The sequence below is a fragment of the Gymnoscopelus microlampas genome, assembly GCF_963454915.1.
Source record: "Gymnoscopelus microlampas genome assembly, chromosome: 10".
Classification (NCBI taxonomy): domain Eukaryota; kingdom Metazoa; phylum Chordata; class Actinopteri; order Myctophiformes; family Myctophidae; genus Gymnoscopelus; species Gymnoscopelus microlampas.
The window spans coordinates 38,847,773-38,873,707 of NC_139947.1; the positions used below are offsets into that span (position 1 = coordinate 38,847,773).

Here is a 25,935-nt window from a genome sequence, read left to right on the forward strand (position 1 = left end):
ATCCTCATCATACTTTACGTTGTTTGTTCCCACTTATTATTTTGTGTCAAGCATATAAACGAGAGCCATCAGTCATTAAGATATATGACATTGAACTCAGCAGGGCCCCAATAGCTCCTAAACTGAATACTGACCAAACTAATGTCTAGCTACAGTAACATATATCCATCTGCTTGAACTTATGAGCCTCCATAAGCAGCCTTCTTTGCTGTCCCCTGTTTTTCCACCATGGCTCTAGAGGTTAACTGTCAATAAGAGGGTCGGCCTGTGTGTGATTGTTGTCTGGAGCTAATCTCGCAAATTGCTGGACCGATCAGTGCCAAATGTCTTGTGCACATTGCCAGTAGGTTGCCGTAGTACTTTTTTCACATAGGTTTTACATTTCTTTTAAGTATTTTACTTTAATTTTATAATGGAAGTTCAATGGGCCTCGGAATCGGGTTGAAACCTTGAAACCAAATTTGCAGTCATACAGTATGTCACAGATACGTCATAGACGACTGACATCACCGGCTGGCCACATCAAGTCCGAGATCCATAATGGAGTTGCCGTGCCCTTGATTAGATTTTTATTTACTGTATCTCGTTCTGTCTACCCCTGTCTTTCCCTCCCCTCCTCTGCCTCACTCTCTCATTCTCTCTCTCCCCCCTCTCTCTGTGGGGACTCTAGCCTTGTTATATCCTATTTGCGCACACTTCTTTTTTGTGTCAAACATCTAAACCAGAGCCATCGATCCAGAAAGACTTATGGCATTGAACTCAGCAGGGCCCCCATAGTTCCTAACCAAAGGCTGAATGAGCTAATGTCTAGCTAATGCATATCTAATGCATGCCTGCTTGAACGTATAAGCCTTATTGTCTTTTCCCCGACTCATTGTCTGGTTTGTTTTTTTCAAGTTGTTTGGTGTCTGATACATGTCATTGCCTCAACTCTTTGGCTTATAAATGTTTTTAATGGAAAGAGTGTGGCGGGCCAATGTTAAATACTTCTGATTGTCATTTGGCTAATTTCATCATACAACAAATACCCTTCCATTCAGTAGGCAATTATTTGACTATTGTAGGAAAACATTTGGCTATTAATCAAAGATTAATCTAACAACATACTGTAGTTCTATGAAGTAGAAGAGGCTACTTCCAATTGTTGCACTTTTAGATACAAGGTTTGAAAGAGACAGATATTCCCAGTTGTAGCTAAGTGAAGCAGGATTTGTGACCAGAGAGCTGCAGATACGAAACACTCTCAAAACCTTTATAGCAGTCTTATTTTTAGATAATTTGTTTAGAGTGGATTGTGTGCAGAGAATGGAATCTATATGATGTTAACATGCAACTCCAATCTCTGGAGTTGAACCTGTGACAATGCTATTATGTGCTTGATGTATTATTAGTTAGATAGACCACCACAATAACTAATCCAATTTGTTTTAGATTTTTAATGGCTTTACTGGTTTATCAGTTCCATCATTGGTCATTGCACTGTCATCGTGTACAGTATGATACTGTACATGTGTATCACTGATCATACATCACGTATAGATATACAGGCTATAGATATTATTGGTATACACTCACAATACACTACTACATACAGTAGCCTACAGTTCATTCATTCCCTGTATGATATAAGCACTGTTTGATGACTGTGTATTATTTGTATTTTTGGATAACAATATCCTATCCTGTAAGATTTATACTTTTTTGTGCACCTTGAATGAAAGAATCAAATATTATGGGGAAATAAGAAAGAAGGTTGAAAGAGAGAGAGAGGACATAACATACAGTAAGACACAAATGGGATTTGTACCAATGACTGGAAATGCATAGAATGTGGTATGTACCTTGAACGACTGGCCCACAGAGTGCCCAGATGGAGGTCATTTCCATGCATCGCTGCCAACAAAACACGGTATTGCAGTATTTTGATATCCTTTTAATGTGTGGTTTTGTCTGTTCTGCTCATAGTCTTAATATGATCCTGTTTCTCTGATTGAGATTCTATAGTATGTTATTCCATGGGAATGTATGTGGTTCCACTGGCATGCGAGATGTATGTTTGCTATTGTATGCTTGTTATGCTGTTTTAGAATGAAGACGTTGATGGATTGTGTGTATGAACTGTAATATAGCTGGAATTACTAGCATAATCCTGCAGATATGATTATATGATTTGTATGAGTGCACATACAGTACTGTACTACACTGTGTGTGTGTGTGTGTGTGTGTGTGTGTGTGTGTGTGTGTGTGTGTGTGTGTGTGTGGCAGTACTGTATGTGCTCATCTTCCTCCCTCCCTCTCTCTCTCTCTGTGTGTGTGTGTGTGTGTGTGTGTGTGTGTGTGTGTGTGTGTGTGTGTGTGTGTGTGTGTGTGTGTGTGTGTGTGTGTGTGTGTGTGTGCAGCATGCTTGTGAGAAGGAGTCTCGCGTGTAAAGGCATTCTCTATGTACAGTATGTAATGTGGTCATGCATGTGTATGCACATGTTTCCGATATTCGGTCTTAACAAACCACACAATCCCCCAAAACCTTCCGTTGAAAGCAGACCTTTATACATATTTACAAAAGAATGTCTCCTTCGATGAGAGGAGATCAATAGATACTTTGATTCCCATCTGCAAAGAAGTTGCTCTGGAAAATTACATGAGAGGAGTGTTGGCACAGTGCAGTAAATATACCATGAGGGACTGAAATACATCTAATGAGTGAGGAGAGGTTCTGTACAAGGTCACTGAGGGAAGGACAAAACGTTAAAATGTCCCCCCTCTTAAAAAGTCACCACACTTGAGGTGGTTGGCCTGGCATGGATGCCACATGCACGTATACCCACATGGGCATGCATGCATACGCATGCACACACACTTTTCATATTTGAGAGGTCATTCAATCTGGCACGTGCACAACTTTCAAGTGTGCACACAATAATACACTTTACAGCTTTCACTTACTCGCTCTACATACAACATGCATAGAAACATACACATAAATGCATACGTGCACAGACTGCACGCACACGCACGCACACACACACACACACACACACACACACACACACACACACACACACACACACACACACACACACACACACACACACACACACACACACACACACACACACACACACACACACACACACACACACACACACACAGACCAAGCTCAGTATTGGTTACTTCTTTCATGTGGTCCACCAGGCCAGCCACATTTTAATTTTCTTGGCTTATTACCGCTCGGCTCCCAGAGCTCTGAGGGGAGGTGGTTTATTTTTCCTACATCATCAAAAGTGTTTTAGATCGGCTGCTTAGTTCTACATTTGGCAGCTTTGCTGGCTTGGCTTTTAAACTTTCATTTATTTCTATTTCTCTCTGATCACTGTAATGTCACACACACACACACACACACACACACACACACTAGATGCATGCTGGACATGGGTGGAAGAGTGCAATTGCACCCTCGCACACACGCACTCACGCACATAGTACTGTACTGTGACTGTACTGTACTGTATATACAAACAAACAGATATACATACAGATTTACAGTACGTACATGCACAAATACATACACACACTAACACATGCACGTATAGACACACATGCAAACATTAACGCTAACCTCCCCAAGAAGGAAAAAATGGTCATACACACACACGTACACACGCACACGTGCACACGCACACACACACACACACACACACACAAACAACAAGCCACTGCTCCAAGTTAAACAAATAAATAGCACTAAGAAGAAAGTTAAATAGAGACGGAACAAGTTATGTTGGTAGAACAAATCACAATTTAGCGCCTTGTAATGACACTGACAGTCTCTCAATTCCTGGCAACACAGAGTCCCATTGATGCAGTTCGTGTTTTTCATTTTCAGAGGTCCTAGATTCTTCAAATTAAAGTGTTTTTTCTGTACACAAGGTCCATTTCAGCAGGTTTCCCCTCCCAATGTACAGCCAAGTTCCTTTTTCAACTGAAGGTCTAGAATCTCTGACGTCACCTCGGTTTTGTATGTTCAAATGCACTGTACAGTAGATCCTTGTGAAGATATGTATTCTGTACATACTGTAGGGCCTGTTTAATAAATACCCATTCTTTAAAATATACAGCCACTTTTCTAAATCTAAACAGACTGAAATGAGCCATTGTCAAACATTTTAGGTTCTGGCACACCAAATTGTAGAAATATAACTCATGCCATATGTAGACTCACAAAACATTAGGCCACCGTAAGCATTCTGGGTGTGGTTCAGTCACACCACTGTTCTAGCAGGTTCCACTGATTCTCTGCACTAAAGGTATATTTTCTGGACCCTGCAGTACAGAGAGAAAGGGTACTAAAGCTTTTGTCAGCTGGAGGTATTAAATGAGAAAGGTTGAGGGACTTTGGATTTCATATTTTCATTTCTTGTCATGTGTCAATCCGTGGCTCCATTTTGGGCGCAGGACTATGGTTTGAGAAACCAGTATGTACTATACTGAGTTTACTGAGATAACTCAATAAATCCATTAGGTGGGCTATACTTCATAGGCTGCTTTCCTACCATATCAAATTAAAATATTCTATGGGAGCTCTATTCATGTCTCTTGCTTCAGAGAAAAGTTTACAGGTATGTGGTCCTCTAAGCAGGAAGTAATGTTTACACTCTTGAAACAATTACACCTGTAAAAACTATTTTTCTAAACTCAGAAATACATGGGCATCGAATGTACAACAACTGTTACGGTACAATAACACTACAGTTTGCATGGCCTCCTTACAGTAACCTATGCATTAACTAACAAGCTTGTTGTTTATGCAACAGATGGTAGTACAATATACAGTAATAAATTATACTGTAATTATATTCTATTTGCATTTACTGTACATTGTGTTGTTACACCCCTGTAAGTACAATGTGTATTAGTTATTCATTAGGCATTCACATGTGTTACTTAAGAACTTACACAATATTGTTGTGTATTAGCAATGCTTTCCCAAACATTAATATGAACGTGAATTAACTCTAATAATATCATTGTCAAGTGTAGCTTTGTTTTCGTTCCTAATTAATGAAAGGATTAGTTTTGGGATATCTGCATTTTTCTTTTATCTCACAGCAGCATAGAACATTTTCTTAGATCAACTAGACTTGCCTGGCACAAATGAACGGTTTACATTTTTACTACATGTGGACACTGCTACTACACCCAAACGAACACTCAAAAATAGATGGCCTTGTCAAGTCCATTTTGTGACCTCATCAACATCAAAGTCCCCTACCATGCCTTTTATCCTCTCTCTCTCTCTCTCTCTCTCTCTCTCTCTCTCTCTCTCTCTCTCTCTCTCTCTCTCTTTCTCTCTCTCTCTTTCTCGAGTGGTTATGGTGAGTCATATTTTGGTCAAACCCCACCTTTCTGGATCAACTCGCATGGCAAGTGTTAGAAGCATTTTTGTTTTAACATGCCTGCAGTTTATATCTGTTTGAGAGGGGGAAATGTGCCAATAAATGCTCAAATTCAACCAAAACCTTCTGGAAAAGATAATTGACATTCTTGAAATAATTTCTACTTTGATTAATATCATCATCATAACTAATAACCTCTATCAACATATTCCATAAAGGGGGTTACTTTAATGTCAGCAGACATTTTGTAATTTGTAGTCATTTAAGAATTTGGAATTTAGGATTTTTGAATTAATTTAGATTTAGTATGTCAAGCCTTTTGGTTTCTTTATGACACATTTTGTAAACGGCTTGGTATGTTCGTATGTCTTCTTCCTCTTCTTTCCGTTAATTCCCATCAGGGTCGCCACAGCGGATCATCTGTTTCCATCCGGTCCTGTTTTCGTCTTCCTCAGTGACTCCTGCCACCTGAATGTCGTGGCAGGTGGCAGGTTGGTATGTTCGTGTAATGTCACTGACAATAATCAGATGAGGAAAGGAAGTATCGTTCATACACTTAGTGGAACAAAACCTTTTGTACGATGTGAGACACCGTCCCAATCCATAACAGCCCCACAGAAGTCCACTTCACGACAAAATGGCATTTAAACACTGTGGTTTGGACATGCTGTGTGCATCCTTCATTCAACATGCTATTCAAACTAAAGTCTTCTACCAATGTCTTTTTACTCACGATGTCTTTTATCGGACATTGTGAAAACAAAGATGTTTTCAGTTTTTGTGTAGACTGTAGGTATTGTACAATATGTAGCTTTCTATAGGTAACACTTCACCATGGCATTATTCCAGTGCATTAATTTCGGTAAAAGTACTGAAAACTTCCACACATATTCTGTAACATGGTTCCAAAACTATGTAGTTTTCATGAAGTACTCATTAGTACAGTTGTATTGTGTATTTTTGTCACATTGCGTACTACAGTATAGAATTGTGTACAACACTACACATGAATATTGTGTAGTACTTTTCAAGTTAGTACACAAAAAGGAATAAGGCCATTGTAAAGTCAACAGTTACCCAATGTTTCTCCAACGAAGGAGGTGTGTATTGTCTCAATTTTTCTGCTTGCTTAATGTGTGTTGAATGTAGGGGTATATACAGTGTGTGTGTGTGTGTGTGTGTGTGTGTGTGTGTGTGTGTGTGTGTGTGTGTGTGTGTGTGTGTGTGTGTGTGTGTGTGTGGGGGTGTGTGTGGGTGTAGATCGTTGTGTGTAACAGTCATTGAAAACACGCTCTTTCCACGTTGCATTTCATTTAAGCGCTCCTCGGAGCCCTCTGCTGTGGCTTGCTCCTGCTCTTCCTCCCAGCTCCTCTTCCTCCACCTCCTCCTCCTCCTCCTCTTCCTCCACCTCCTCCTCTGCCTCCACCGTGCTTGTTGGGCCTCTCACCCCTCTGACCCTCCCTGTGGTTTTTGCGTGGGGGTCGGTATCCTAGCGCCCGGCAGTGTTGGCCAAGGTTTCCCGGGTGAATGAGCGCCATCACATCCTGGTACCATGGCTGGGTTCCCGTTCCCTGAGTGGACGACCCGGACCAGGAGGTGGGCACACGATTGGCTGAGGCGCTCCAGACAGACAGGTGGACGGTGACAGCCGTCCAATGGAAGCCGTGCTCCTCCAGCTGGCAGTGGTAGACGCCGCCATGGACGAGCTCGGCCCGACGAATCAGAACGCCCCGTTCAATCACCACCACTTGTTCACCTGACACCACCTGGGGGTAACATGGGATGGATGGGGAAATTATTTGTAGTCTTCGAACACCTATTTCGACTGGATTTTGGCACACGTGTGGGTGCGTGTGTACCTGGTGTAACTCAGGACTGTTCTCTCCAGCCTGTTTGTACCAGGTGACAGCTGCGTGGCGGGATCGCGGCAGGCACTCCAGGTAGGTGCTGTTGCCCTCGGCAACCATCATCACCCTCTGCTCGGCCTCCACCTGCAAACCAGCTGGAACAGACAGAGAGAGGAGAGAGAGAGAGAGAGAGAGAGAGAGAGAGAGAGAGAGAGAGAGAGAGAGAGAGAGAGAGAGAGAGAGTAAAGAGACATACAGACAGACAGAGGCAGAGAGAGACAGTTTGACAAAATGTCCTTGTGTTACCTACCTCTATTATTTCATATTTTACCATTCGTTATTTTTATATCTTTGTAATGTTAATGAGCACATTATATAATATAATAGATGTATTATTTCCTTATTATAATCAAAGGTACTGTTTGTCTGATCATTACTCCGACAGGTCCTAAATAAAGCCCAGCGCATCAATACATACCCTTCAGTCTCTACTTATCTTATCTTATCTTATTATTAGTGGCACTGATGAACCAGATAAGAACATGTGGTTGTCTTACCTCCCTGCCTGACACACTGTGTCAGAGGGTCATCATCCTGCCCTAAATGACGAGCATTTCTCCTGCAGACAGACAGACAGACAGACAGACAGACAGACAGACAGACAGACAGACAGACAGACAGACAGACAGACAGACAGACAGACAGACAGACAGACAGACAGACAGACAGACAGACAGTGTGAGAGAGTCCTGGGTGAATAGATTGTCAGTAAACAGAGCTACTGTACGGTCAAAGACATTAAAACCAGTTGGAAATGTCACCAGCACTAGGGATGGCTAGAGACCCCCCAGCCAGCTGCAGCTGCTGGCTTTAGAACCAGAGCTCTGACAACTCGCTCCTTTACGAGGATGTCACACAATAACCTCAGACACGCCCAGTTTTTTCCATTTGCCGAATGTGCGCACTGTGAACATTCGCTCGACACTGCTGTGTGAATTGAGCGTTAAGCTACCGATTTCAGTTCTAGCACTAAATATAATATATTTAATTATATTTTAATTGCATTTCATACTTTTCCAGATGTGTGAGGAGCTTTGTGACTGCAGTGTCTGAGCATCCAAAGGACGTTCAACACGCATGGTGCGCACATGCGTTCTTCTATGATGGAGCGAATGTCTGCATGGCGCTGTTAATATGGTTACAATCAGAAGCCAGATGGTCTACTCTACATACATGCTGAAACATTGTGTTGTTAATATGAAGTTTTGGCACTCTGTACCACTATTGATTTTGCACAAAGGATAAAACAATTCCAAGTGGGAGCTACGTCAGCATCTTCCCACATGTTTAAGTAGACTTTACGATCAATCACGCTAATTTCGTGAATAACTAAGGAATAATGTGTGGGCATTGCTGTGATGTTTATTAACACAGTATGAACTTTTAAAATCAAGTGACAGTCAGGTCCAAATGAAATACATAATTTTGCAGTATTTTATCAGTCAAGGTGGCCTTTATTATATATAAAGACAAAGTTCCTTTATAATATATATAAGGTAGCAGCATTAATAATAATAATAAACCTGCTACAATATCTGAAGAACCATACACAATATGTAACAAGAAACAATAACAACAGAAAATAATGAATTCACTTTGTCTTTTAGTTGACCGTACATTTCTACTGTAAGTTCCTCAATACTCTCTGCTTTGCGGTCTTAAGTGTAGCTTTGGCACACATAGGGGAGAAAACGTAAGTGGGACCTTCACAGTACGACAGCTTTGCCAGTACGGTAGCAGCAAGTAGACAGAGAGAGGTTGCTACACACAGATAGATGATAACTGGATGTTAATAAATAACAAACATTTTTGTTCATTTATTTTTTCTTGTTTTCCTTATCTCTCACTCATTCATCTCAAATCATCCTACAGGCCGTATTAGACTTATTCGATGGGTTGGCAGTTTGACAGTGACATTTTGAGGTAATCTGGCTGGTAAAAAGGTTGAGAAAAACATTGATCCAATGCCTTTAAAGGCATTTGCATCTCCAATCTCTACATGGCGACTACGTATGTGAATGGGAATACACACTTTGGGTCCAAATCAGAAGCATGGTCTAGTGTTGCTATGACAACGAGCAGCACTGGGATACGTTATCCCACACCCTGTATACATCCTTTATATAGGGTCCATTCTAGGGCGTGGCTCTGTAGGAGGCCAAATTAGCTGTGCACGCTGCCAGTTGGGCATGGAAGTACCTTCACGCATTTTCTTTTCACATAATGTGTTTTATATTCTTTGAAATATTTTACATTTATTTTACTAGGGCGATGCATGTCGGGCACACACGCCCCTAGGTTATGCAATACACATTGTCAGAGTACTTAGTGCAGTACCCATTGTCATAGTACTTGGAGTGCCAGTCTATAATGTAATGCTTTCGGAACGGATGCCATCTGTCAGAGTACTTGGCAGTTAAAGATCTCCGCTCATTTATACTGTAGATAGTTCTGGACAACTGCTGATCTGACCGACTTCGCACTCGGCACATAGTTCTCTGTGTTAAACAGCAAGTTTGAAGTAGATCGATGGGATGGTCCTCGAAATATGCGGGGGACAGACGGACACTCACACAGAGATTCCGGGCATCTGATGTCATATTGATATCATCAGGGCTCTACACATGCGGGCATTTGTGAATTTCTAGAAATTTTTTGAGATCTGCGGATTCAACTGACTTCACACTGGGCACGGCACTGCCTTGGGTCCTCTGCGACACACGCACACTGACTCTGAAGCCAATCGGTAGGATGGTTCTCGAGATATGCGAGGGGGGAACACGGACGCACATGCATGATAACTTTAAGTCAATGGGGGAGGTCGAGACCTTGGCCAAGTATAGATACATCATAGATAGACTGGCCACATGAAGTCCAAGATCCACAAAGGAACAGTTATTATTAGACCTAGATCTTGTTAAACTCTCAGAGTGAGGATTTCGCAGAGCACTGTATGTAATGTGGACAATATCACATGGCAGGGCCCTTGGTGTAAACTAACTTCTAAATAGAAATATCTCCCACATCGCCACTTGGCTTGGATCCTTTTTTTAGGTCTTGGAATGGATGCGAAACTTTGCAGTCAACTCATGTGGTCACATGGTACACTGGTTAAGTGAAAGGTTTGCGGTTCAGGCCCAAAGTGTAGAGACAAAATGGCCTGCCAAGTGCCAGTGGCCATAGTTAACCACCGCTGGTTCCAAATAGAAGGACAGATTTTTTTTCACTCCGTCATCCATGTCTTTCCCTGTCTTTTTCAAGTCATTTATCAAAGGTGGATCGCTAGGATACTCAAAGAGGGATAGGATTCGTCACTGACCTGCGTGCGACGGGCATGTAGGGGCTGCAGGCGTGTCCGTCCCAGGTGCAGTAGGGGTCCCTGGCCAGGCAGCACTCTGCGCAGGCCTGACCGTACAGCTCACACTGGTACAGAGCTAGCTGGGACACACCCTCCCTGGAACCCACAAACAACCACTGTTGGAGAGAGAGGGGGGGGGGGGGTGGAGATAAAGGGGGAGAGGCAGGAAGGTGTAGGAGAGATATTTACCATATGGGAAGGGTACGGGTACGGGACGGAAGTGAGAGGGAATTGAGAGAGAGAGAGAAAGAAAGAAGAGTACATTCAGAACATCAGATTAACAAGGAGAGAGTCAGTAATAACATCTATCCAACATGTCATACATAAACACACAGCTCAACTGTGTGACTGGAGGTCGAGGGTGTGGGGAGTCTGTGTGTGTGTGTCTGTGTGTGTGTGTGTGTGTGTGTGTGTGTGTGTGTGTGTGTGTGTGTGTGTGTGTGTGTGTGTGTGTGTGTGTGTGTGTGTGTGTGTGCGCGTGTGTGCGCTTATGTGTCTATGAATATAAAGGGGAGGTTGGATTCTTAGTGAATGGGTTGTGTGTGCAAGCATGTTCATACATGTTTTCATACATGTGTTCATCCGTGCGCTCATACTTGTGTGTGTGTGTGTGTGTGTGTGTGTGTGTGTGTGTGTGTGTGTGATGTGTGTGTGCGCACACATTTATGTATGAGACTGAGTGAGTTTCTTTAGTTTTTATTCATGACTGCCAGACACCCTTAACAATGCAAGGTGTATTTCCGCTGCGTGCATGTGTGGGTACATGCACGCATTTGTGTGCGTGTATGTGCGTGCGCGTGCATGCATGTGTGTGCACACCACGTCTCATCATCGCTCTCAGCTAGGTAACCATAGCAACTGGTGATGAAGTTGTCCTTGGAGATACGAGGTGGAGAGATGAGTGTTAAATTAGGTGTGTGTGTGTGTGTGTGTGTGTGTGTGTGTGTGTGTGTGTGTGTGTGTGTGTGTGTGTGTGTGTGTGTGTGTGTGTTCTCTTACCTTCTTCTTTGAAAGAGTCATGGCTGTCACCGGTGATTTGTGCTGCAAGGTAGAAGTAGGCAGAGAGGAAGTTTGTGACAAACACATCGAGTTTGAATTCACTCAACAGAAAAAAGAGGTTGTCTCTCACAAAAACAAGACAGAGACAAACAGACAGACGGACAGACAGACAGATAAACAGATAGACAGACAGACAGACAGACAGACAGACAGACAGACAGACAGACAGACAAAAACAACCTAGAATTGTCCAACTAAATTTATATAAAAGATCTTTGGCCGTGTCTCTCAACCAAAGACGAAGAAGCACAGTATAAAACGATTCCCACAGCATTCAGAGATCAGAAATCAAAGGCTGGTCTGAATTTTAGCCTTGCATACCAAGCAGCCATCATTTAACATGATTGGATGGTTTCACGACACTTGTACTTTTCAAATGCAAAGCAGCACAACAACGCCAGCACCACTTCACCACAGGCATAAAGTGTTTGGTCTTTTCCTCTCATGAACTCCGGATAAAAAAACGTGCTGTATTGAACGGAGTAGCACTGCGTTGTGGCACTGGGGGATATAACAACCACACTAATTAAGTGTTTAAGACTATTTCCTCCATAATGGGAATCATGGTTTGTTGCAAAGCATGAAACACAATTGCGTGCCAACAGCCCCAATATATACTTGTTTTCTTGTGTGCGTACTGACAAGTCTTTGAGGGCCATCTACATCTACTGTACATTTTATATCCGGCATGACTTGAACGCAGCATGCATGTGACAGGATATAATGATATAATGGATGCATTGGAGAATTCACTTATACTGAAGCATTCAAAATAATTGTAATTGTAATCATCGCAAAATGCCATCTATAATTTGAATTAGCATGTTATGTGTATACTGTATACTATTATATAAAATACTGTATACATCACAATATACTATACAGTACCTGGAAGACCTGTAGCTGTTCGAGTGTGACCTCCTGGCCCTCTCCATGCTCTCTGGGCAGATAGATGGACTTCAACACCAGCCCTGAGTCTGACGGACAGAGAGCGTGGGAGGTAACTGGTTAGACAGACATTCAGACACACTGTTTAGAACAAGAAAACATGCTCACAGTTAAGCTCAATTCATACTCCATCACACGATGGTGTCGCTTGCATGCACGCACACACACGCAACACACACACACACACACACACACACACACACACACACACACACACACACACACCTCTCGCTCTCTCTCTCTACCTGTGCCAATGAAGAGTACATCATAGGTTCCGTCCACTGCCTCAACTCTGTCCACCAGCAGTTTGCTGAACTTATAGTGAACTCCCACTCTGACCAGAAGGGGGCGCTCACCCAACGGCAGCACACTCTCCTGTAGGACGAGCAAGCATGGGTTTTTAATAGTGCTCATTAAACAATTACCAAACAGAAGATACTGCATCTCATTGGCCTCATTCTTAACGGTGCTTGTAATTTTTGTAAATTTTTTAAATGATTTAAAGAAAAAAACATCTTGAGGTGTGTGTACTGAGGACTAATGTAATGTGACAATCCCTGTTTAAAAACAGGCTAAACATAGAAACATTGGAGAAACAAATGTCCCTTTATATGCCACAATATAAACTAGGTCACAGATAAATTAATCCAGTATATATATTTGAATAAAGTGCAATGTCAGTGGAACCTGGAGCAGAGGGTGTGTCCTGCTGAAGAAGATGACATCATCAGGGTACTCTCTGGTGGAACTGTAACTACCATATGTAGTGCTGGGACACTGGGTGGGGGGGGGAGAGAGAGAGAGAGAGAGAGAGAGAGAGAGAGAGAGAGAGAGAGAGAGAGAGAGAGATAGAGAGACTTTTTAGACACCTTTCACTGTTTCCAAATTGATCAAATCATCGTATTGTACTGTACACTGGTGATTTAGTTTATAGTTCACAGTTCGCCAACCTTATTATTTACCACTAAAGAGTGTAGTCACACACAGTGACTATATTGCACCACATACAGTACAGTATCTATTGTCAGACAATAAAACAAGTTAATTTAGGATTAAATGAATACGGGAAGTAAAAGCTTACAGTTCCGGGTCGTGGGTAGGGCACCCTGCCTGTAAACTCCGCCCACTTGTACTGAGGCCCCTCCTTGTGCAGGAAGTTTCCTTTGAAGGCCCGAACAACATCCTCCATCCTGTACACACACACTGCTGATCCATTCAGAATATCACTGTAGAGAGATAGACGTAGAGAAGAAGAAGGGAGGAAGAATGTAAGGAAGGAGACAGAAAGAGCAGGAAAGGGGGGTGTAGAGAGAGAAGGAGAGAGGGACACATGGTGTCAGTAATCATGTTCCAGTAAATATATCTGAGAAAAGGTTTCTCCCAACTATCATTTCCATTTTTATTATGTCAATTTTTCTTGACCTTTTCATGCGTTCCAGTTTCTGCAGGGAGCAGGGCCCCACCCTGGGTGATACCTCAGAAGTTTGTCCATATACCAAGCGAACATTCCACGCCCCATTCCAAACCCCAGAAGTCGACCAACTCCCTGTTCGTCAGTGCCAAGTGCTGTCATACTTCTGCTGCTACCGTGGAAGTCTGGAATTCAGCTAAAAAGACGGGGCTATTCTGAGAAGTTGTCACGTTTCCAGGGCAGCTGCAGGAGGCATGCTGTCAGTTTGCATGTGATATTCACTGAAGCTTTCAGAAATCTGGCTCGTTATAATCAGTTTTCTCCTCATCAATCTGAGCCTGTCTCCCTACATGTCGGCATCACTGTGTGTGTGTGTGTGTGTGTGTGTGTGTGTGTGTGTGTGTGTGTGTGTGTGTGTGTGTGTGTGTGTGTGTGTGTGTGTGTGTGTGTGTGTGTGTGTGTGTGTGTACACATTAGTCTTCCTACTGTACCCGTCTCTGGACTGTCTGGTTGTCAACGTACGTGGGCATGTGCTCATCGGTCTTATTGATACTGCATGTATGTTTGTCTGCCTGTCTCTTTAAATGTCAGTCTATCAGAATAATGTCTGTCTGTCTACATAGTAAAATCCTCAGTGTTCATTCATCCATTTGTAACTAGTGTCAAAATGTAATTTGGACCCAAATGGACCCTTGTGGCTCCATTTGGTTCCATTTGGACACCATTGTATCAGAAAATACAATGGTCGATCTACAAATAGCCGATCTAAAAGCTCACAATGTAACGTGTTGTAAGCTTGTAGATCGGCTATTGGCACAATTTTCGCCAATAATGACATGCCCAAAATGGGGACGCCAGGTTGAAAGTGGTTAAATGAACACTCAGGATTTGACTGTGTACTTGACTGTGAATGACTTTCTTTCTGTTTAATAAATGATATGCTGTTTTCTCACTTTTCATGCTATGACTGTCTCGTCCAGTCATCCTAACACATGAGCACATTGTAGGCAGTAATGGAGAGCGTGCTGGACGTCATAAAAGCGTCTCAGTCTATTCACGCAGACAGACAGTCTCTCTGTGTACACTGAGCTGATGACCCGTGGTGAACTCTCCCCCATGTCCCATACATAGACACAAATACATAAAACATAACCACAGACACAGAGACACACAGTACAGTAAGTGCACGAATGCACACACAGGGATGGGACACACATGCACACATGACAATATGAGGCTTAATCTCGGTTTAAATATTCCTGCCGGCCACAGTCCATCAAAAAATAAAGTTGCGCGCGCGCGCGTGTGTGTGTGTGTGTGTGTGTGTGTGTGTGTGTGTGTGTGTGTGTGTGTGTGTGTGTGTGTGTGTGTGTGACTGTGTGTGTGACACACACAGTCACACACACACACACACACACACACACACACACACACACACACACACACACACACACACACACACACATAAGTGTGTGTGCACTTATTGTACAGTATACTGTGTGTGTGTATGCATGTATGTACGTATATGTAATGTGCTGTACTGTAGAGCTTGATAAAATATTGTGTTGATGAAAACTGAAATGTTGATTAACTCTTTGACTGCCAGAGTATTTACACATCTACCCCCCTTCCCTGCCAGAGAATAACATTGCAAAAATAGGTAAACTGTGAATTTTGTCTCCGTTTATTTTTTAACATTGAAGTGAATGGAGCAGAAAATCTTCGTATCACGTTATCTCCTGCTTCCTTTGTGATAAAAAAAAAATGTTTTTTGAAAAAAAAAAAAAAAAAAAAAAAAAAAAATTTTTAATTTTTATTTTTTTCAAAAATCTCGTCAATCTCGTCGACGGCTGGCTGAGCCATGCGGAGAAAAACGAGAAATCTCGTCAATGGCAGTCAAAGAGTTAAGGTGCACTGTTCCTACTAAAATAAATACATGAATAACCTACCACCAGGGTGTGCATACATGTATTGCATACTGCCAATGATTAGAATGGGATTGGTTATTTTTACCTGTCTGTCCATGATTGAATCATGTGAGGTGATGCTCTGAAGATCTCAAAATAAAGTGAAATACTGTATACTGTAGATCTACAATGTAAATTGTATGAATGCTGCTGTATCTCCATTAATTATCACTACACACACTCTCTCTCTCTCTCCCTATCTCTCTCTCTCTCACACGCACACACACTCTCTGTCTATCTCTATATTCTATTATGTATAACTGATACACTTGGCCAAACTCCAGAACAGCAAACACATATATCATGCTATCATATTAGCCACAGCTATAAAACACTCTTCACGTCAACACATTGTACAACAGAGACAAAACAGCACAATGTAACGCAGCCCCGGCGACGCCAGCACAGTGATGAACGCTCATATGAGCTCCATCTATGTCTCTTAGCATGGATCTATGTATGCCATAAATCATAACGGAGATGGTCTGTGGTTCTGTATGGAACCCACAACTGAAAGCAGAGAACGTACCATTCAAAGTCATGATGACTCTGTAATGTCAGGAAGATGTTTACTTTCACTGTCTGTTTGCATAGAAGATGGCATGTGGGTGCGTTTGTTCATTTTCAAGTTCAATTATGTAAGTTGTATTCTTCCCAGAAATGAAAATGGAGACCCTCCGTGCAGTGTTTGTGCTGTTGGGATAATGTATGTTCACTATCGGTTGTACAGAGAGTGGTTTGTTAACGGTATGTGCCCCATACCGAACCGAAGAGAGACACAACACAAAATAATCGTATTTATAACATCAGCAGGATGCTCAGTCTCCGTACAAAAGAGAGATGGGGACAAATGTGTATCGCACAAGTGATTGAAGTGAAAGAAGAAAAAGGTCATTTACATTAGTGTGCATGGTGTGGGTGAATCGGTGAATGTGCACATTGTAATGCACTTGTAAAGCGCTTTATATAACGGTGCAATATAAATGCATCATTAACCATTAAATGCACCATTTCACATTTATAGTCTTTGTGGGCTGATGAGTTCCCCACAATATCTCCTACAGTGTGCCTGATGTGCTGATAGTTCACTCCCTCTACTATTAAGAGTTGAACACGAATACAGAGGGCTTAATAGAGGCAGTCATTTATTAATAATAAGAATAATAAATAGTAATGTTAATGATAATATTAATAATTATAACTGACCTGAACTATGTAATAAGAGGGAGTGCAGTCGTGTTTGACACAATGAACAAGTGCCACAGATTAATACCCAATAAAACACCATGCAGCATGACATCAACGGGATGAGCACTCAGATCCTATGTTTCACAGAGGGCTTGTGGTCATCATGCATGTGTTCACCATAAGGCAGAAGTTAATAGTATAATAAATTACATGATATTGTACAATACAGCGGGTGATAGTTTAAAGATTTAAAATTGTACAAAGCCCTGAATAAAGTATTACTATTGCTCTAACATTAGATGTTCATTTCGTGAAAACTGGGACACAAACTCAAAATCATTGGTAGCCAAAATTTTGAATGTATTATGGTGCAGTTTAAAGGACAGTAGATAACTTAAGTCCTTACTTGGCAAAATGCTAACACTTACATCCTGAATTCATGAATATTTTAGAGATACTGAATAACTAAGATCAGCTAATGATCTCTTCCTCTAAATTGCACATACAGTATATTGATTTGGAATAGAACTTTCAAAATAAGAGATTCTTCAGAAGAACTTTTAAAAGCATCTGCAAGTATTTCAGTTAACACATGGTGTCCACATTAAAGCATGAGTCCATGGTGAATAGCAGACTTTGATATAAAGTGGATTTAATGATTGTCCAATTCATTCCGTGCATAAAGACATGTCCCATAATTTCCTTTACTAGTGTAGGTTTGCGGTGATGGCAGTGAATTGAATCATAATTTTTTTTCTCAATGTCTCTTAAAAACAGAAACCCCAAAAATGAACGTGATTACAATTCATCCTGGCGGAACGCTTCAAGAGACCAGACCACAGCGAACACAAAGGAAGAACTTGACCTACTGAGTACAATACTGCATGACATCATGGTGACATCATGGATGATAAGTGTTCACATGATCCCTCTCTAATGGAGGGTTAGTGGCTATTATATATTTCCCTCACCATCCGTCACCATATTATTTCATGGAGTACAACGCCACAATACAACATACAACGCAATGCATTAAAACCTCACTATGACTATGAACTGTGCCTGACTGCTGTACTGTTATTCACCGCCACAATGCCAAAGAGAGGAAACCCACGGACTGTTAAAAGCCTTTCCCTTAATCACTGTCCTGTTTTTTTGCTTTGCATTGTTGTGGTGTTTCCAAGCCGTTTGCAGTTATAATGAGTCATGGATATTGGTGGCTTGACTGTACTCCCTGCACTCATTGTGAGCCACTCCAGATAACATTTTTGAAATATAATTGCAGTATAATTTTGCATGACTTCAAGGGGTAGTTTTCCCATCATCTCTCGCGTCGGTTGTTTATAATGCCATGTGTTTTCCACGTGTCTCCAAGCACTTTGGGATTCACTATCGGGAACACTCACATCTTACTACAGTATGTGTCTCATAACTACCGAGATATGATCCAACTGTTATGAGAGCTTTGATATGGCTAAGGGATGGAGCAGATGGTGACATAAGCCCCAATTATTCATTCACAACTGTGTTCTTACAGTTCAACTCAATGAGGACCACATTAACTATATTTTACTGTACATGTAGCAGAGTGCCTCATAACCTCAGCCTGATGGCCTGAAAGTCTAATATCTCCCCCAAGCTAAAGGGAATTCCCTTTGGCTTAGTGGTTAAGATGTTGGCTCTCCACACAGGAGACCCGAGTTCGGATCCCGGGCGTTACATACACACAACTGTCAATAGCAGAGGTTGACCTTGTCTTCAAGGCCGATTCTGATATATTAGAGAAGAGGAGGATCGATATGCTGATGTCGGCCGATAGTATAAATCACTCAGTGCTTGAAATTTACATTTTTTATGCATTTATGCAAAAAAAACATGATAAAAAACTATATAACTGTACTTAAATCTTTATCAATGGAGATATATATTTAGATGGAGCAGGAATAAGCCTTATGATGCTAGAGGAAGTGCTATCAACCCATTATATCAGTCAGTCTACTAGATCTCTAATAAATCTCTACTAGATCAGTCCTCAGTCCTTTTGGATATAGATATCTAAAGTATGTGTGCTATTCCACTTCTCTGAACCTTACTCTAGTTCTGTACATACCTTGATGTTGTAAACAGGCCATAGATGAGAGGACTCTTCTTGTCTTTACCATGTAAGATGAAGATGTCCTCTGGATGGAGAGAATGATGGGAAAGAGAGAGAACACAAGAGTGAGTGGGATAGAGAAGGGTCACAAAATAGATTAGCAACTGTATGATAATAAATATTAAGAAATGTATTGTATGTAACATCACATGACTTTAAGAGGCATGTTTGCATACGTGTATGTCTGCCTGTGTGTGCACGTGTGTGAGGGTATGTCAGCATGTGTCTTTTTTCTGTGTGTGTGTGTGTGTGTGTGTGTGTGTGTGTGTGTGTGTGTGTGTGTGTGTGTGTGTGTGTGTGTGTGTGTGTGTGTGTGTGTGTGTGTGTGTGTGTGTGTGTGTGTGTGTGTGTTTGTGTTTGTGCGCATGCGCATGTGCATGCGCACACATGTCTCTCCATGTCTCTTTATGTGTGTCTCTGTGTCTGGCTGTGTGACTAATAGTGTTGGTGAGGTTGGCAGCACGGCTGACTGGCTCCGTCTAATGAACCTGTATCCATTAATAACCTCACACAGTGGGACACCTGTCCACTTACAACACAACGGCATCTGCTGTCTCTCTCTAGAATAGACCACCACTCCATTTCCATTTCAAGTCTTCAAACTGTGTGAAAACTTTTGATTTCACACTTTTTTCCCCTTAGTGTTCAAAGCCGTGCTCTTTTTTTAAACCACTTTAACCCAGGTATACTAAGGGCATGTTATTATAGGCAAAAGATCTTGGCAATAGCAGGTCGGCTATTTTCGTCATGCAACAACGTCGAATGTCAAATAATAAACCATCAACCCCACAAAGGACCATTAAGACCCAGGAGGAGGATTATATAAATTAGACTTTTCTCTCTCCACTCCACTTGTTTACTTGCCCTCTCTCTCTCTCGTACACACACGCACGCACGCACGCACCGCACGCAGCCCACACACACACACACACACACACACACACACACACACACACACACAGAGGGGAAGGTAGATGTGTTGTGCTGGTAGATATATTGAAGCGTATCATCCTTCCCACATTCCTGTCATTGCTGCTTCAGGTGGTCTGCTATACAACAACATCCCTGCTGGACATCTAATCTCATCTCATCACACACACACACACACACACACACACACACACACACACACACACACACACACACACACACACACACACACACACACACACACACACACACTGCATGCACACACATGCACACACACACGCAGATGTATGCAGGCATGCACACACTGCATGCATGTACACACGCACACACACGTATCTATGTACGTACACGCACGTACACACACGTACACACACACACACACACACACACACACACACACACACACACACACACACACACACACACACACACACACACACACACACACACACACACACACACACACACACACACACACACACACACCTGTATATCACAGTGTGGCCAATCAGCAGGCCTGTCAGTGCATAACAGAAGAGAGTGTGATATGTCTGCTGCCTGCAGTGCAGACAATGTTCACTCCCTCCATCCCTCCTTTAATTTATCACTCTTTTAACATCTCTATCGTTCTCCCTGCTCTTCCTCTCCTCTACTTTCCTCCTCGTTCCCTCATTTAAATTGGATAAAATAGGGATTTTAGTAACGTAGCTACCCAACAATTAATAGCTACATTAACATTATATTCTCTCTCTCTCTCTCTCTCTCTCTCTCTCTCTCTCTCTCTGTCTGTCTGTCTGTCTGTCTGTCTGTCTGTCTGTCTGTCTGTCTGTCTGTCTGTCTGTCTGTCTGTCTGTCTGTCTGTCTGTCTGTCTGTCTGTCTGTCTGTCTGTCTGTCTGTCTGTCTGTCTGTCTGTCTGTCTGTCTGTCTGTCTGTCTGTCTGTCTGTCTCTCTCTCTCTCTCTCTCTCTCTCTCTCTCTCTCTCTCTCTCTCTCTCTCTCTCTCTCTCTCTCTCTCTCTCTCTCTCTCTCTCTCTCTCTCTCTCTCTCTCTCTCTCTCTCTCTCTCTCTCTCTCTCTCTCTCTCTCTCTCTCTCTCTCTCTCTCTCTCTCTCTCTCTCTCCTTCTCTCTCTCTCTCTCTCTTTCACTCCCTCCTTCAATTTATCAGTCCATCATCATCAGCTAACTTTTCTTTTATTAACTTCTTGTCTTCCTTTTCCTTGGTTACTTAAGCCACCCTCTCTTTCTCTGCACTCATCTCTTCACCTTCGATCTCCCCCTTCATAAATCAGTCCTCTCATCCCGTCATCATCTCCCCCTATCCTTTTTAACTTACATGAGGAAGTCTTAGTCATCCTCCCTTCTCCTCTCCCTCTTTCAATATTTCACTCCTTTTATCCTTCAATCGCACCCCCACCACCGTGCCTCTCCTCTTCCCTCTGTTTTGGAAGACATCGTAGTGACTAAGTCATCCTTTCTTTTTATTGTTCCTCTGCTTTCATCTGCCACAGAATGCTCTCCAGAATGCTCTCCTCTCCGTTCATCCCTTTACATATATCATCCCTTTGTTTCCCACTCTCTTTTCCCCTCCGTTCTTTCTTTTTAAGTGCGTTACTTCAGTGACCCTCTCTCTACAGCTCTCATACTTCATCCCTCCTTCAATATATCGCTCCTTTCATCTCATCCTCTCCCCTCTCCATTTGTTCTCTTATTTCATCATTCTGTCCCCCTTTTCTAAAGCATAATGGAGGTCTTAGTTACTTCGACTGGCCCTCTCTTCTCTGCTCTCTCCTTCCCACAGAATGTTCTCTGTCTGTTGCTCTTTCAAACGCATGTAGGCCTATATATCACTGCTTTCATCCCTCCATCATCTCCACTCTCCTCTCCTCTCCTTTTAGAGCTACAATCAGGTGGTCCTGTAGTGTCTCTCCCCACTCTCCTCCTCTCATCATAGAATGTACGCCCTTCATGCCTCTCTTCAGCAAAACACTCCTTTATCATCCCACCATCGTCTCTTCTACGTTTTATGGTATTTCTGCTTGGTTGCATAGTGTGATCTATGTCCCATTTACAGGACACTTTAATCCACATTGTCTGAGTGCAACATTATTTAGTGTGGTATCTTAAGTCATGGAGAAAAACAAAGCACACGCAGAAGCAATAACATACAGAAGAAGAATAGAGGACACGCCCCGAAGGTCATGAGGAGGGGTTTGTTATTTCATGCAGCCTAAACAGTGGAACAGAAAGCTATAAGTCTGTAAACCACAAGCCTAGGTCCATTTATACTCTCTCAGGGTTAAATGAAAGCTGCTGTTAGGTTTATTTTTCCCTAGTAAATACCAGTCCATATATTGCACTTATAACCATTATTAACACATAGAAATGGAAAATGGTACACTTTAGATCCAAAATGGTACAAAATGAGACGAATCAGCTGCAATCTGGAACTTTTCATTTTAGTAAAAAACTGAATTTGGACCACTCTGTATGCAGAGTATGTTAATACAATCTAGGTAGTTGGAGGTGGTCTCCCTGCTCCTCTATTGAGAAATGTAGACCTTGTGTTCTAGGTAGGACCACTACTAGTTGACAAGAGATATTGCCAGAAGCTCAAAGCTTAATATCTCTGCTGGATAAGCAGGCATTCTGTCTTAGCTCAGCAGTAGAAATGTTGTCCCCTGCATGGGAGACCTTGGTTTGAATCCTGTGTAGGACATAAATCTTATGGATTACAGCTTTAACACTCTTGCTGTTTATATACATTTCATGCTCCTGATGTAAATATCTGTTTTGGAATGATGAGAGATGGAGATGGAGAAAGTACAAAAGGGGAGTACAACTCAACATTAGAAAGACTTTCCTTGTGTGTGTGTTTTTGTGTTTGTATAAGGTCCTTGCATTCTCTCTACCTCTCACCCCTTATCTTTTCTTTCTCTCTAATACTTCTCTCTGTATCTTGTCAACAGCATCTTAATTCTCTCTCTCTCTGTCAGACAGTAAGTCACCATTTTGTACTTGAAGCAAATCCCTACTCTGTGTGGGAGTGTTTCTCTCTCTCTCTCTCTCTCTCTCTCTCTCTCTCTCTCTCTCTCTCTCTCTCCTCTCTCTCTCTCTCTCTCTCTCTCTCTTCTCTCTCTCTCTCTCTCTCTCTCTCTCTCTCTCTCTCTTCTCTCTCTCTCTCTCTGCAGTCCTTGGATTGTCCAGGTTTTCTTTTGTCTATCACTTTGTCTATTGATGCCTGTCTGTCTGTCTGTCTGTCTGTCTGTATGTCTGTCTGTCTGTCTGTCTGTCTCTGTGTCTGGCGGGCCTTCCTTCCTTCCATTCACCCCCATGCCTCAATCCATCATTCTGTCAGTCTGTCAGTATTGTACTGGTATAACTGTATTGTCATAATCTAAATAAAAGGCTCTGTTAAGTCAATTCACCCCCCGAAGGGAGGTGGTCTTGTTTGACATGCATGCAGACCTGGAGCTGCAGCCCTGATGCTTTCTCTTCTCCTCCCCCTCTTTATCGTCTGGCCCGCTCCCCTCTGGCTACAACCCCTATCCTCCTCTTTTCACTCTATTTTGGTCGCTTTTCTTTCACTTTCTGACCCCTTTTTAGGATTTTAACCCATTTAGACCTGAGGCCGATTCTACAAATGCCTTCTAGTGGTTCTTAGTGGGACAGTTAATTATACAGATTCCACAACAATCTGCCCATTATACATTTTATTGAGCACTTAATGTATAGACAAGCTTTGTCTTTTTGGTTTGGAAATGTTTTAGCTATGCATAATGTGATGAGGTTCCTAGTATGGACCCCTGGGGGACTCCGGTCAATTAACTATATAGGGAAGAATCTGGTAATCGTTAGCAGGAACTGTTACCTCAAATGTGTTTTGATGCGGTCGGTTCTTACAATATGGGAACCGGTCCATTGGTGCCCAACCCTGCCTCTTTCCTCTTGTCATCTTTCTGTCCCGTCTCCTTCCTCCTCCTCTCCTCTGTGCCTCCTTCCTCCCTCCTCGTCCTTGCCGACCCTCACCCCTCAGGGTACAGCCCCTATTCCTTCTCCTCCCCTCCCTAGCCTCCCCCTTCTCACCTTTCAGACCACAGATTCTCCTCCTCTTCTCTCCTTTACATCTGGCCTCTATCCATCCCTCTCTTTCAACTCTTTTCCCTCTATCTTCATTCTTCTACTCCTCCTATTCTTCCCCCTTGTACCCCCCCCCCCCCCCACACACACACACACACACACACACACCACCCCCTTTCTTTTCTGCATTCATTGGTCCACACCCCTCAGGCTACAACCCCTATCCTACTTTCTCCTCTATTCCCTCGTTCCCTCGTAATGTTTCCAATGTCGTCTTTCTGACCACAGGCCCTATCATCCATTCTCCTTCCCTCTGCCTCTCTCCTTCTCCTCGTTTTTTGGGTCCCACTGCGCTCCTATACCCTCCTCATTTATCCTCTCATCCCTCTTCCTGTTATTCTCTTTCTTCTCTTCTGTCCTCCCAGACTGCCCTGAACCATCCCAAACAGCCTGCACTTCTCACACAGAAGTACACCAATAACAATCTAGATAATTAGCCATTTTCAGATTTATTTTGGCCATAAAGACCTCCTCCTGACAATTGTACGTCCTGGTTTTCCCCTTATTCTGTCACCAAACAGTGTATGGATGGTTGACAATGTATATGCTATATGGCAACCCAGATGGTAGGCAGATTCTCAAGAAGCTGACGTGGAGAGTGAAAGTGAGCAGAGCATCATTTACACTCTCTCACATCTTCTCCAATCCAAAAATGGTATTTGGATTTGAGAACTAGTCAGTCACAGTGCAACTGTCCCTTCGAACAATGGGATCATCCTTATGTGTTTTGGACACACAATTATGTGTTGGACGCAAAATCTGTTCGTCTACATGTTCTATCTGAGATTCATCTGTTGTGAGTAAGCATGTATTGTCTCGCATGGCCCACACACCTTTCACACTTTAAGGGTCTATTTGGATACATTTGTAGACTCTCAGAGTTACAAAAAAAATCACACCCTGTGTGAAGAGAGTGGTGCCTTTGATGAGCCCTGTATTGTCATCACCCGTGTTGTCATCAATGTTTGTTTATTGGACAGACATACATACATACATACGGACACACGGACAAAGTCACGTATAGGAGTGGTTGGCACCACTCAAAAACCGTTGACACTGAGGATTTTAGTGTTCCCACAATGCCACTGCATGAAGACGTGTTGATGTAACGCAGCTGGTGTTGTCTCTGAATTAATAATAACAACCAACACACAGCTCACATTCTCTACACCTCCCTCCCTCCCTTTCTTTCCCTCTCTCTCTCTCTTCATCTCCTTCGTTTGCCCTCACTTGCTTTTCTCTCTCTTTACCTCCCTCTCTCCCTGTCTCTGTCTGTCTCTGCTCCTCTCTCTTTGTTCATCGATACCTCTTCGCTCCCGAACCAAATTGTGCTGACATCAATATTCTCCACCTTCCATCCTTCACTCTTATTTTCTCTTCCTCTCTTATTCCCCTCTTCATTCTCTCTCTAATCTTAGACTTTCCCCTATGCAACACAACCCCCCTCACAACTCTTTCCTCTCTCGTTTCTTCCTCCCTCCG

The 25,935-nt window shown here is 42.5% G+C and overlaps 1 protein-coding gene and 1 long non-coding RNA gene across 4 annotated transcripts in view; one reads left to right on the forward strand and one right to left on the reverse strand.

The window, feature by feature from the left end:
- The window catches only part of sema3h (sema domain, immunoglobulin domain (Ig), short basic domain, secreted, (semaphorin) 3H), a 128,534-nt gene that overhangs the window by 56,804 nt on the left and 45,795 nt on the right, over positions 1-25,935 (reverse strand). For 2 of the 3 annotated variants that reach the window (XM_084068125.1, XM_084068124.1), the window contains 10 exons: positions 19,342-19,411; positions 13,747-13,891; positions 13,353-13,442; positions 12,911-13,040; positions 12,606-12,694; positions 11,658-11,699; positions 10,620-10,774; positions 7,798-7,859; positions 7,253-7,395; positions 3,703-7,159 (listed from right to left, as the gene is read on the reverse strand). In XM_084068125.1, the coding sequence (XP_083924251.1) occupies positions 6,707-7,159; positions 7,253-7,395; positions 7,798-7,859; positions 10,620-10,774; positions 11,658-11,699; positions 12,606-12,694; positions 12,911-13,040; positions 13,353-13,442; positions 13,747-13,891; positions 19,342-19,411 (1,379 nt within the window). In that variant the 3' untranslated portion in view covers positions 3,703-6,706. Of the gene's footprint in view, positions 1-3,702; positions 7,160-7,252; positions 7,396-7,797; positions 7,860-10,619; positions 10,775-11,657; positions 11,700-12,605; positions 12,695-12,910; positions 13,041-13,352; positions 13,443-13,746; positions 13,892-19,341; positions 19,412-25,935 lie in introns of those variants that run through there. The other variant, XR_014601568.1, reaches the window with a different exon arrangement.
- LOC311052878 lies at positions 1,485-4,323 on the forward strand. Its single transcript, XR_014601569.1, has 2 exons — positions 1,485-2,317; positions 2,400-4,323. It is a non-coding gene; the product is annotated as an uncharacterized lncRNA (long non-coding RNA).